The sequence below is a fragment of the Gopherus flavomarginatus genome, chromosome 5 (assembly GCF_025201925.1).
Source record: "Gopherus flavomarginatus isolate rGopFla2 chromosome 5, rGopFla2.mat.asm, whole genome shotgun sequence".
Taxonomy (NCBI): domain Eukaryota; kingdom Metazoa; phylum Chordata; order Testudines; family Testudinidae; genus Gopherus; species Gopherus flavomarginatus.
The window spans coordinates 79,036,478-79,050,428 of NC_066621.1; the positions used below are offsets into that span (position 1 = coordinate 79,036,478).

At 43.5% G+C, this 13,951-nt stretch overlaps 1 protein-coding gene across 1 annotated transcript in view; it reads left to right on the top strand.

Annotated features, from left to right (window-relative positions):
- Positions 1 to 13,951, top strand: part of PRR5L (proline rich 5 like) — a 73,533-nt gene that overhangs the window by 49,363 nt on the left and 10,219 nt on the right. The window contains exons 6-8 of the mRNA XM_050955561.1: positions 2,549 to 2,640; positions 6,995 to 7,135; positions 8,810 to 8,936. Coding sequence (XP_050811518.1) covers positions 2,549 to 2,640; positions 6,995 to 7,135; positions 8,810 to 8,936 — 360 coding nt within the window. The remainder of the gene's footprint in view (positions 1 to 2,548; positions 2,641 to 6,994; positions 7,136 to 8,809; positions 8,937 to 13,951) is intronic.

The following is a 13,951-nucleotide window of genomic DNA, read 5'->3' on the forward strand; positions in this document are numbered from 1 at the left end:
ACCTCTCAACTTTGTGTCATCCACAGATTTTATTAGCACATTTCTACTTTTTGTGCCAAAGTCATTTAATGTAAATGTTAAATAAGATTCGTCCCAAGACTGATCATTGAGTAACTCTACTAGTAACCTCCCTCCAGCCTGATAGTTCACCTTTCATCATGACCTTGTAGTGTCCCTTAAACCAGTTTTTTCCCACTTTTTTTGATTCTCATTTTAATCCCCATTTTCTTCAGTTTAATAATTTCCCGTGTGAAACTGTACTGAAATCTTTGCTGCATTTCCTTTATCTAGAAAATCTGTTATCTTCTCAAAGAAGGAGATCAGGGTGGTGTGGCATGATCTACTTTTTGCAAAAACATTTAATATTTCATCTCAATTACTGTTTACCTCTATGTCCTCATCTACTCTTTCAAAATTTGTTCTAAGACCTTGCATACAATTGAGGTAAAAATAACGGGCCCATAGTTTTCCAGATCACCTTTTTTCCCTTTTTTAAATAAAGATACTATGTTTGCAATCCTCCAAGCATGGGATGCTACCCCTATGTTTACAGATTCATTGAAAACTCTTGCTATTGGGTTTGCAGTTTCATGTGCAGTTCCTTTTATATTCTTGGATGGAGATTATCTGGGTCCCCCGATTTGGTCCTATTAAGCTGTTTGAAAATGGCTTCCACCTCGGATGTGGTAATTTCTACTTTCATATCCTTGTTCGCATTAGCCACCCTGACACTGCCCCCACGCTCCTCATTACCCTTACTGAAAACTGAAGCAAAGTATTCAGTTAGGTTGGGCCATACCTAGATTATCTTTAATCTCCATCCTATCCTCAGTGTTTAGCAGGGTCCTACTTCTCTCTTCCCTGTCATTACAGACAGTGTGAATAAAGCATGGCTCCATGGATGGTTGGAAGGATGATTTTTTTGGTGAATTCTTGCAGTTGGGATTAAAAAGCAGACATAGGACCTGATCCTGTAACCCACTGAAGTCAATGGTGCCTTTGCTCCTGGGAGGTAAAGCTTGTAGAATCAGGCCCTATGGTTGCACATTCTCTTTCTGATGGTTTGTACCACAAGTAAGGTGTGCTACAGTCATGCTAGGGGAAACAATCAGTAGTAAACATGAAAGCACAAAGTCTTTGGAATTTTCCTGCATTTGGAAAACATTTCAGTACAGGTAAATAATGTTCTTGTGAGATGCAATAAAATATAAGTCCCTCTGTGAGGAACTGATACAACTGCTACACTCAAGTTTAAGACTGAGATTTCAGAGCTGCCTAGGGCAGAGTTTCTTAATCTTTTTCTTTTTGAGTGCATCCCCCCACCCTCCTCCCCCAGCATGCTATAAAAACTCCATGGCCCACCTGTGCCACAACAATTGTTTTGGTTCCAGCATTAGGGGGTAGCAAGCAGGGCAATTTGCCGGTGCCCCATGCCACAGAGGGCCCTGCTAAGCTAAGTTGCTCAGGCTTTGGCTTCAGCCTCAGGTGGCAGGACTTGAAGCCTCGGGCTTTCGCTTTCTGCCCTAGGCCCCAGCAGGTGTAATGCCAGCCCTACATGGCAGACCCCCTGAAACCCCTGCTCACAGCACCCCAGTGGGACCCAAACCTCTGATTGAGAACCACTGGCCTAGGGGATGGGAAACTGGATGTTCAAATCCACTAGGCAGCTTGGAAATCTCAGCCTAACTTTTTAGAAACACAAGAAGCTTTGTGAATTTAGTTTATTTGTGAGTTAATTGAAAATATTCCATCTAAATGACCAAGTGTACCCATTGCATGATCATTTCTGCATCACCTTGCGATGAAGGTTACGTGCTTGCCATGTGAGTTACGGGTTGCATGACTTTCAGACTGCATTTATTTTAAATATCTAAACTTTGGACAGTTGGGGCTTTTGTGGCTGGCTGGATACAATGGGAGCAGCTGAACCTTGTGAGTTGCCAAATTTAAAACTTCTGTCTAGTAGAAGAGGCACTCTCCTCATTCTAGCTTTGTAGCTTGTTACCGCGGGTGGGTTTGTTCTGTGACTTCTAGATCTATGTTTGGGGCAGGGAGAATCTCAGAGTTAATGTAGCTAGTTAAAGAGGTATCTGTACAGCACTGGCTCCCTGACTCCTCTGAGCTCTTCCTGGGCTGATCAGTGAGACCATACTAGAATATCATCTTAATGTTTATTAGGTGCTTTGTAATTGCAACATACTTGGCCAGTGGAGATACACCCTGTTGCCTAAGGAGCAGCATCACCCTTTTACTTTAATTGGGCTGTTTTACATTTTACGTGGAACTGTGTTCTTAGAGCTGGGAGGGACTCGTCAGTTTCTGACCATAGATTTATTTCCCCCCCCCCCCTACTTCTTTGCTGTGAACAAATACAGAATAAAACTCAGCTAAAGCTGCCAAGACTTGTCTGCTTTGGGGTAGGAGGTCCTAAATGAGGCGGGTTTGTGATGCTCACCTAGCAAGGTAAAGAGCACTGGGACATTTGAACCTGACTGTAGTGTCCTAATTGCTAAAGGGTTTTTCTCCTTCCAAATTCCTGTGCTTTTAGGTGAGGATCGCATTGATATCCTGTCTGAAATCTGGGATCACTTCTTCACAGAGACCCTTCCCACACTCCAGGCGATATTCTACCCTGTCCAGGTAAACCTGATAAAAATATAGTCTGGGAGATGGGGAGGGAATGCAACTACAGTACCTGCTTAATGGTCCCTTGGTGCTTCCCTTCTCTCCCTAAAGCAATTAAGGCTCCATCTCTGCTGGCTAAACAGGTTTTAAAAACTTTAAACCATGGGCTCCTAGTGAAGTTTGTCCTAGTGGACTATGTAAATGGAACTAGTGTAATAAACTAAGGTAGAGTGCAATGTTTTGAATCCTGTTTGGTCCTGTCCTCTCTGGCTGTTAGGAGCCTGTCTGTGGCGGAGTTTAAACAGTGCTTAAGCACTGATACAATCGGATTGTACTTGGGCCTTGTCTAGACTGAGGATTTGTCCCAGTAATTGTCATTAGTTCTTTAGTCACTGCGGTAGCTATAGCTCCATCACTGCAAGTTGTGGCTTTGCCCTGTCTGCATTAGAGGATAGTGCTGGCACAGCTATTCCAATGTCTGGTTGACACTGGGGTAAATCCTGAATCTAATCCAAGGGAGAAATTTGTCAAGGCGCATATGAAAGATTTCTAACTCCCATTGACTTGAATCTGAAGTTAGGCACCTAACTGTCATTTGTGCCTTTGAAAATGTCTCCCTGGGGTCTCGGATGCTTTTGTGATGAGTGGCCATATATGTGCAGTACCTGCAAAGTGACATCACTCTGGTTTCTCTCTATGTCCTGTTTACAAGGCTAAGCAGCCGAGCGTCGCATTCCTGAAGGAGTTTTGATTTTAAACCTATATTTTACTTCTTTAATTTGCTTAGACTGTAAACTTTTGGGGGGCAGGAACTGTCTTTTTGTTCTCTTTGTACAGTGCTTAGCGCTGTGGGGTCCTGGCTCATGACTTAGGGCTCCTGGGCGCTACGATACTACAAATAATAATAGTTTTGGTCAGGATTTCCAGCACCAGCAATCCTAATTGTTGAGGAGCTATTGACAAATGAGCATGTTTATAGGTTCACACCAGTCATGAGGGAGGCAGTGGAGGGAGGGGTCTGAAAAGGCACCAAAAACACATCATCTATGTATAATGAAATTCTTAGAAATGTTAGACCTTCCCTTTTGGCCTGTCTCTGCTCCTGGAGAACCAGACTCTAGATACATTTGATTTTTCCTTTTATCACTTGAAAGTCAGCAGTTGAAATTTGAAGGTTGCCCTTTCGTAATGATTAAAGTTGCCATTTCCTAAAAGTGGCCAAGAGAACTTATCTAAAGATGATTGCTAACTGTCCAATATATTTGTTTTTACTCTCTCCTATCTGTACTTGCTGCAGATGCTAGAAGGTATGTGTGGGGGTGGGATACAGGTGAAATTGTGCAACTGAGAAGTCTTTTTACTCTTTTTGTGCTGTGTGTGTGTGTGCGAATGTTCATGTGCGCACATACTCTGGAAACATGGAGGGACCTAATCTAGCAGAGTGAGATGCCGAAATCTGGTTTTTAATGTACTAAATTCCTTGAGGAGAAGAATCTTTCTTTCCATTTCATTGGGAGTTGCTTCTGCTCTTCTTGTATTTTAACAGCTCTCCTGGCTACAGAAAAAGTGATACCGTGTTGCTCAGTGGTGACACCATTTTCCACTAATGGCTCCAGGGAAAATCTCTTTGCTGCTATATGGTGTCTCAATAATGAGAAACTGAACAAAAGTTGCTGTAGAACTTGTGAATTTTAAAGTAAATAATATGAAGGAAATCGAGATCCTTTGTATTTTGTTTATTTTTACATTTTCCTAAGGCATACATCCCAGTAGTATCAGAGAACCGCACAAACATATCCTTGCCACTCCCTTTTGAGTTAGGGAAGCACTATTCTCATTTTACAGATGAAGAACTGAGGCGCAGAATGTCTAAGTGACTTGCCACAATCACACAGGGGAGTAGATCTGGGGACTGAATCCAGATCACTGGACTCTGAAGTCCAGTGCCTTAATAACAAGAACAGCCTCGTCTCTCTGCATAAAGGAACTGTATTGATCCATACATGTGGCACTGTTCTGGAGGAATCATATCTTAGGGTGAGAGGGTCCTGTCAGTCTTTGGATCCATTCAGTCTGTGACTTTTTTACTGCAAATGCCATTAAGGTTATAGTAATGGCTTTTGTGATGGGGACAAGAGTCCACTTGGAATGTAACTGAGCCCTTCAACGATAAGCTACTGAACCTCCATCATATGAAAGTGACTTCTGGTTACTAACAACTTCAGCTAGGTTTGAACCTTTGACCTAGGTATGATCCTAAGACATCCAGTCCCCTAAATTGCCAGCTACATGCAAACAGTTTATACAAGTCACACCGCTCTCACTGAGTTACTGAGTGACTGCTCTGCTGGGCTTGGGAAGAAAAATGGGAACAAAACTTTCTGTTTTCTATAGGATGTCGCTTTTAACTGAGATAGTAAATTAGTTGGATTAAATTGGACAATAGGAATAAATGGAAAAAGAGTGTCATGTTATTGCTGAGATACATTTCTCAGCTTTGTGCAGCTCCTTTTTATACCTGGCATTCTCAGACAAGCATTGTGATGTCTTAGAAGAGCAAAACACTCATGTAATGGCCAGGCCAGTCTTGGCTATAGGTCTTAAGTTATTTGCATATTGATGTAGCTGTTAATTGCAACATTAACCCTATTTTAAATTTATGGTTAACTGGCATTGATTCCCTCCAATCAGAGATTTGCTTCACTGTGTGTGTGTGTGTTATGGATCCCGAAGCAGAATATGGGGCAGAGTTTAATTCCCTCAAGAAAGAAGGGGAGAGACTCCACACTGGAAAGCATTGGGGAGGGATGGGAAGAAAGTTTGAGCAGTGAAATCTTAGCTGCAGTTGGTTTAATGCAGTGGTTCCCAAACTTTAACAACCTGTGAACCTCTTTCACTAAAATATTAAGTCTCGCGAACCCCCTCCTAAAAATGAATATTTTCAGGGATTTTCTCGTTTATCTGAGTATAAATTATAAAAGCAGTGATCTTGGAAATATAAAATTTATCATTACAGTATTTTTATTACATTATGAAAATGCTAACACTCTCCCAAGATCTCACTTTCATATCTTGCATCACTTTGAATAAGCCTGTTATATGACAAGGCTCCTATGTTTCATCAAGGAGTATCAGATGTGAAACAGCATGAAGATATTTAAGAAGCCAACTCAAAGAGTTCCTCCTACACAAGTGTTCATGTCTTGAGCAGTCCAGGCAAACAATGCATATTAAAACATAGCTTAAACTTGTTCTTCATAATCATTTTAAAAACAACACTAGCTGCCTATTTAATTTTAAAAACATCAAAACATATCCACCTCCCTTTCCATTGCTTATAAGGAGTCATGAAGTTTTAATCTCCTCAGTGTGATAGATATGCTTGCTTTGATCTGCTTAGCTCTTGGAAGTCCAGGGGTCTGTGCTGCTGGCTCCATGCTGCCCAGGGTCCCTAGGGACAGCTCTGTCCGCAATTAGGGAATTTTTTCCTGAGAACCCCCTGTAACGCTTTGCAAACCCCCAGGGGTTCACGAACCCCAGTTTGGGAACCACTGGTTTAATGGTATAGTAGACTGTGTTGTGCGAATTAGGCATAGCACTGGGTTAGTGTGATGCTGGAATGTTGGACTGAGCTCAATTGTGTTTAAATATGCTGTGAAATATTTCAACATCTTCATCTGTTAAACCTGTATAGGTGCCCTATCATTAATGTTGAAAATGAAAACAAAACTCTCTTTTAACCTAGTCACATTGGAAAGCCAAAGCTGTTGCTTCCCTTGCCTTCAGTGGAAAGAATGGGACAGGGTTTGGCTCTGGCCCAAAGTGAATAGTAAACCCAATAATTAATTAAATTGTATTTTCATTTGCAATTTCCAACGCTAAATGTTGGTGTTCAGCATGGGGTCTGACACAGACTATAAGCAGTCATAGTTCAGGTGCATGCTATACAAATTCATCCCCTCCCAGCATAGCCAATATGCCTGAAGTCTGACCAGCAACACAACAGTGGCTGTACCAGTCCTGGGTTTCAGACTGCTAATCCTAATAACAACCAAAATAGTGGTTTGGGTTTTGTGAATAAGTGTCATTTTCTGCTGAGATCATGGCTTATTTTTTGCATGACTGTCACCAGTCATGGGCTTCAGGGGTTTGTCACTCATAGATTAGAAATGGGTCAGGAAAGGTGCTCTCTAGATAGACTGCTCAACAGTACAAGGAATCTTGAGGCTGAACAGCTGATGGGTGCTCTACCATAACAGCACACACAACAATAATTTGCAAGACAGGCTTTGGGTGTGTGTGTGTGTGTGCACACGTGTATGTGTGCGCGCATTATGCACACACACATTTCCAAACTGTATTTTTTCAGGGTCAGGAATTGACTATCCGCCAGATTGCCCTGCTCGGCTTCAGAGACTTGGTCTTATTAAAGGTGAAGTTGGACGAGATTCTTCCTCTAGTCCAAACAAAGCTCCCAGCTTCCATTGTCCAGATGCTGCTGGTTCTACAGGTAGGGAATTTCCTTTCTTTTTTCTCCTTCTGTCTGTCTCTCACCCATGCATACACATCTCACAGCTACCAATTCATATTGCCCCTGGAAAGAGGAAAACCAGTTGGCATGATGAGGCTGGGGAAAGAGTTGTGTGTGTTCATGTGGGGAAGCTGGACATGAAAATGAACTAAACTGAACATTAACCATTGTGGCTTGAGGTTCCTGAGCAGACGGGGGGAAGAGGTTCAAGCTGTCCCAGTGGGAAGGAAATGAACCAAACTCTGGGGTCTTGGGGCTTTTCCCTTGGTGACTGAGAAGTCCCAGTGCTCTTGCTTCACTTACACACAGATCTTAGAGCATCTCCAAATGCCTTTCAATTCTGATTACAGTTCTCATAGTTGTGACCCCCATATACAAGTTCTTCTAGTTCAACAGCTTTACACTGACAGGGAAGTGCTCTCTCTCACTCACAAGAAACAATGGAATCTGATGAGCACTGGCCAGTCACTTCTAATACAGGCTTTCTCAGCTAAGGAGGGGGTTGAGCTGGGGTCCAGCTTTGCCTGTGAGGGGAAGAGCATTGATGGAAGGAGTACTCTTGGCAGCAGGCAATGCATTATAGATCTTCCAAGGACCCTTCTCAAGCAACACAGATGTTCTAAGGGAACCAGTCTACCCATCCAAACCTCAAGGGAACAGGAACAGAATCTTCCACATATGATCTGCACATCCAAGTGTACCAGTTGTGTCATCATATACAGCCTGATGTGGAAACCATGGAAAATATCCAGATTCCAGACCTTTATGTAGGCTCCTCTGGGTTTTATTTCTATACAGTTTCCATGGTTGTTTTTTTTTCCTTTAAAAGGAAGAGAGAGAGAGAAACTAAGAGCAATTAAAGTTTCTGAAGCACAATTAGTGTGGAAAGTGGCTAAGCTTGTGTTTACCTAAGAACTTTTAGTTTTCCAGCCATAATTATTGTAACCCAAGTGGTGCTAACAGGAGCTATCCGAGTGAAGGCTGAATTTCTCTTTTAAAGATTTTAGGAAAAGAATGTTGAGAGTGTTGAGGGGCAATTGCCAGAGTGAGGAATTTATCACTAAAAGGAGAAATTCTTAGCTAGTCTTTGCAAGAAAACTATAGAAATCTATAATGAGTTTCTAGCATCAAACACCTGGGTTAGACAGGTTAGCTTTACAGGTAAAAGAAGGAGATAAGAGGGGTGGTGACTCACAGTTCCTGTTCAAGGAGGGGCAGTGATTTGCCCAAGTCAATGTAGGGACTTATCTTTATAGGGAAATTTACTGGCAGAACTTTACCAGTATAATTATATTAGTACAGTTATACTGATACTCTTATTCTGGAAGACTAGGGTCTATATGATGTTTTGCAACATAAGCTAAACCAGAAAAGGCATTCTTCTTGCAGAATAAATGTGTCCACACATGAAGAGTGCCTTTTTCTGGTTTAGATTATGTTGCTAAGTGTCATAAAATTCTTGTTCCAGAATAAGATGTTTACATGTGGAGTTATACTGGTATAACTTCAGTGGTATAATTCTGCCATAAATATCCCCACGCTTCTACTCCTTTAGAACTGGAAGTAGACCCCAGGCATTCTGGCTCCCAGAATATGTGACTGGAAGCTATGTAGTTGTGTGATGACATATTTGCTTTGATGCTTGAATTGCAGGGTGTCCATGAACCTACAGGTCCCAGCAAGGGCTACATACTGCTGGAAGAGCTGGTCAAACAGGTGGTCTCTCCATACCTGGGCTTGTGTGAGGATCACAGCTTCCCTGGCGGCACCTGTGCACTCGGTAAGACATGTCACACTGAAGCTGTTCTAAGTTCTCTTATTAAGGCACCTCCACAGGTTAATGTAAGGAAATGGGCAGCTGTGCCAGACAAAGAGATGGGAACTGACAGATGCACAGCTCCGTGAGAGAGAGAGAATCAAAGGTTAAAATGTCCCCAAGTGGATTCCAATCAATAAAGCCCTGGATATAATTTATGCACATGTGAAAGGCTTTACTCTTTTCTCATGCCACAGTGAGCTGTAATGAAACCCCACAACACTCCCCACTCTCAGGTTGCCCCTGTGGGTGGAATGATTAAAAGCTGTCACTGCACTGTGCTTATTTCCAGCATCTTGGCTTTTAGATTGCTCACCCCCTCAGCCAGCACGAGATCTGATCCCTCCTCCTTCAATACTCACCTCCTCCCTCTTCTATCTGATCACCTCATTCCACAACCACTTCCAGTTGCCGGTGTTCTCCTCTCCCCCTCAGTTTCTGGAGTAGCTGATACATCTGCCAGATTGCTAAGGCAATGAGTTTCCAGGTATTGGTTCTCAATGGTTAAGTTTCTCTTACAGAGATTTTCTACTGTCTTTTGGTGTTCACCGCCTGGGGTTTCTGGGCAAGAAAAGCTACTCCAGAGATTGTGAATAAAAAGGGGTGGTTTAGGTCTATACTACCTAGGTGGCTGTCTGGAACACTACACTCTGAGTGAGGGTATGCTGTGACTCCAGGAGACGTTCCTCTACAAAAGGAATCTCTCCAATGGGTTACCATGCTCCAGAAGTCCAGCTTTGGACTGGCTTTCGGGAGAAGGCAGAACTACCTGGAGTGAAAGATCACAATCTGACTCTGCGACCAAAGGGATGGTATAAAAAAGCGTCCCCCGTTCAGTTTGTAGCATTTCATAGACAATAGGCCTCATTTTAGAAAGGGGTCACAGTTTCAGGGTAACTACACCTATATTCCCACTCTCTGGTTCCTCAACAGCACCCAATTTAGGCTTCCAGCTCCTGGCCATCATCTCTTTTGGTTGGAGACCTGTGTCTGACTCTCTCTTGGAATTTTAGGGCTGTGCAACTCTGCTCCTTATATTACACTGTGATATCCGCAGTAAGCCATATTGTCTGAAAATCCCAGCGTCTGTGCTTTGTGTCTCCCTGAGGGCTAAGATTGGTGTGTTACCCTCAGTTATGTTACCACACAGCTCCTCTAGGCAAGCACATTTATTAAGGTGAAAGCACTACAGAGAAAACCTATAAAAACAATAATTCCTACATGCATGCTAGCTAACCAGAGGTCATCCCTAACTCCAACCTCAGGGTTGGGTAGGTTCAAACTCACAGCTGGGTTTTCCCTATGGTTACAAGTTCATATACCTCTTAGATCCAGAACCAGAACAAAGGCTGGGCACATCAGCCATTTCTTTATGCAGCTTGGGCCTTTGATCCTGGCCTTCTGTAACAAGTAATCCGGAGACAATGACCCTTTCCTCATGGCCATAGCTTCAAAAGGCTGGGTATTTGCATAAGTGGAGTTGGGGAATTTGCATTAACTTCTCCGTAGGACTTCCCCAGGAAATCTACTTAACATTTATTGTTCCAAAAGTCCATACTTGTCTGACACATTTTCAGTGTAGTGCTTTGAACTCCCAGGTCTTATATCTGTCACATCTGTTATATCTGTATGAGAAGTTACACACAACCCTGGCCCATGATAATACATACATTTAATAGAGTAAGGCCATTTAAGGATATTGCAGGAAATTTCCATATCTGCCACAGGAATCTCAGTATGATAGCTGGAGACACATAGCCCCTCCCCCTCAGTCTGTAGAGCAGGGGAGAAAAGATAGCCTTGTGGCTATGGCACCTGACTGGGACTTGGCCTCCATCCTGGCTCTATCAAAGACTCACTGTGTGACCTTCAGGTGAGTGATTTCTGTGGGCCTTTTGTTCCTCCCTTGCTCAGTAAAATGGAGATGTTGGACAAATTAGCAAATATTCAATATATGCTGTAGCAGTGCTAAGTTGCCATCATTGTTACATCCATTCATGAAGCTAGAAGTGGTTAGGCCACCTGCACTTCCACATGGAAACCCGATCACTGTACAGACTGCTTGTCCTAGATGATTAACCCTTACCCCACACAGGGCAACTGAGTGTTGACCCGATGGGTCTATGTGTCTGGTCGCTTAAGGGGATTTGCATCCTGCTGGAATAGTTTGAAGTGTAGCCACCTGACCCCTGTGAAAGTTTATAGCCATCTTGTTTCCTGCCAAATAAAGAAGGAGCTAGTGTCATAAAAACCAGTTAAATCTAATCTGGCCTTGTAAAGTTTGTGCACTTAAAATCATTGGGTTTACTTTGATTTTAGTTGCTGTTCATTTGTGTGTGTTTTTTCCCCAGATGGTCTTTTGCTCCAGGCCCTTCCTTTTCTGAACTGGCAGGGAAAAAGAAGGAGGGAAAACTTGTGTTTGCATTACGCAGTCTTGACAGCAAAGCAGAACTCTTCCCCAGATAATCTTGGCATTTTAAAAGCACACACACATTTTGCAAAACCCTCTCCCTAGTCTGCAGGCTCCTCTCTCTCTGGTTCTGAAAGAGCCAAGAGGTAGCAATCTGGGATCTCAATGTGCAGCATAACAGCTGTGAAATCCAGAGGAGTCCATGTGATTGCATAGCACTGTAGTAGCCTCTGCAGAATGATTAGCTGGACTCTGAGTATATTTGCATTCTCAACAGAAGCTGAGGACTGAATAAAAGGGCTGTTGAGCCTGAATTAACCTCTCTTCCCTAGAGCTGGATCCTTCAGGGTCAGGATTAGAGAATAAAACTTGGGTTGGTTTGGTTTGGTTTGATTTTTTGAGATAAGGAAGTTTGCACTGGCCAGGCCCCTGTTGTAGGTAAAGAAAAAACTTCAGCCTCCAGGGTTGTCAATCTGCCTACCTTCAATTCACATTAAACTTGATTTTAAAGTGGGCAGAGAATGCAGCTGGAACCAAAATGAAAGGGGATGATGGAAACTGGGGATATTAGTAGGAGTAGCACCAAAAGCAGCAATTTACAAAGATAAAATGTGGCACTGGCAGGGAAGGCAGGATCTGAGAGCCTGAGCATAGGGAGGCTGGATTCAGCCCTTGAGAACTCATTTTACTTCTGTCCTGTCATACAAGCAGCCTGTCACTGTGAATGAGGTTGGATCTTGGCAACGTGACACTGTGTTAGAGATTAGCCTCCCCTATTCTTTCAAGTTCTCTTTCGCTTCTCTTGCCTTACCCCCTTCCTGTTTGTCCCATATAACTTAACCACAGCTGCCCCAGAAAACAAGTGTTTGCATTATAAATGGGGAAGAAGACAAGCCCTCCCCCAGGTGGAACTGCGTGATTGACCCAACATGTAGAGGCTGTTTGGCCGGAATATCAGTGCTCATCTGGGTATGTATCCACAGATTCCCTCCAAAAACCTCTCATTCAAGTTCCTATTTCACTCTTAACAAATCAAATGTGAACTAAAATCCCAGCTCAGCTATTCATGAGAATTTCCTCAGAGCAGAATCTTGTGTGGCTTCTGGAAGGATGTGAGATAAGGCCTTATTTCTGGTTTGAATCGTCGCCTATAAACCCATGAGTAATGCTGACCATACCCACAGCCAGTGCTCCCTTCACCTTCTGCACAGTGAGTTGGCTGCACTGGGATTGAGCCCAAACTCATCCTGGCTTTCAACCCTTGACTCTAAGCTAGGGTGACAGAGTTTTGGAAATGGAAAACCAGAACACCTTTTTCTCCAGAGTCCTGCCCTGCAGGAAAGTTTTGAAGATCAGAAAGGAATAGAGTGAGGTCTCTGGTGTTGCATGTGTCAGAACTCTGCTTCGCACTCCAGAGCACCTGGTACTCTCTTCGAGGGGTCAGGAAGGAATTTTCTTCTCTGCTACTCCTCAGCATGACAGCCATACACAACTGCCTAGGTACATTGCAACTGGGATTGGCTGATTGTTATGGATTTGATGCGATGCCATGCTGCATAGTGAGCAATGCGCAAGGCTTAGGAGAGAACAAAGCAAAATGGGCTGAAGCACGTTTGCCACCGTTGGTGGCAACATTAGACTTGCTAGACTCTTGGTCTAATCAGGTTTAACAAATTCTGGTGCCAGCCATGCTAATTGCTCAGTCTGGCCAAGAGAAGATGAGCCTTGGTTCAACTGAGGGCCACTAAACTCCCTACCTCTGTCTATTTTTAGCACCTCGCCACACATCATCTGTCCAGGTGAATCCATTGATCTCTCTTCTTCTTATAGCTGTAATTTGAGGCTACCCATTTCCAGGTATAGACGGGGCAAAGAACTATTCTAGCTTCTTTCATAGTAGTGCAGAGTCAGTTCCTTTCCACTACGTGTTATGGTGTGATCCCTTCTGGAGTATATATGTGTTCCCCATTACATTAGTATCTAAGCCCACCACAATCTTTAATATATTTATTTATCTCACAACACCTCTGTGTCGTAGAGAAGAGCTGTTATCCCCCATTTCACAGACAGGGAACTGAGGCCTAGATCCTCCTTTAGGTGCCATTGACATTTTCAAAACTTCCACCTTAACCCTGCTGCCTGACCCTGTAGGTGCCTACATTTCTGTCACTTGGCACTCCCAGTTCCACGCCACAGCTAACAAGCTGCTCAGAGCCCCGGGTGCCCCAAAGCAGGATTCTCAAACTAGGCAGGAGAATACCTGTCTCACCAGAGAGGCCTGATCTGAGCACAGACCTGATTCCTGGTAGATGGGCTGAAGCATGATACTGTCAGAAAAGACAGCTAAGGGCACAGGGAGACCTAAGGTAAATGTAAGAGAAGTGTGCTGGGAGCCCCAGGGTGCAGCTTGGGATTGTGGGGTCACTGTGCCCCCTTTTAAGTCTCCACTCTGGGCTGTCTCTCACAATGCTTTGCTAGTGACAAGCAGCAAGCCCCTCCAGGCACTGTTATCACTCAGCACAACTGCATGTGGAGCCCCCCGTCCAGCTAGATTGCATGAATGCTTCCA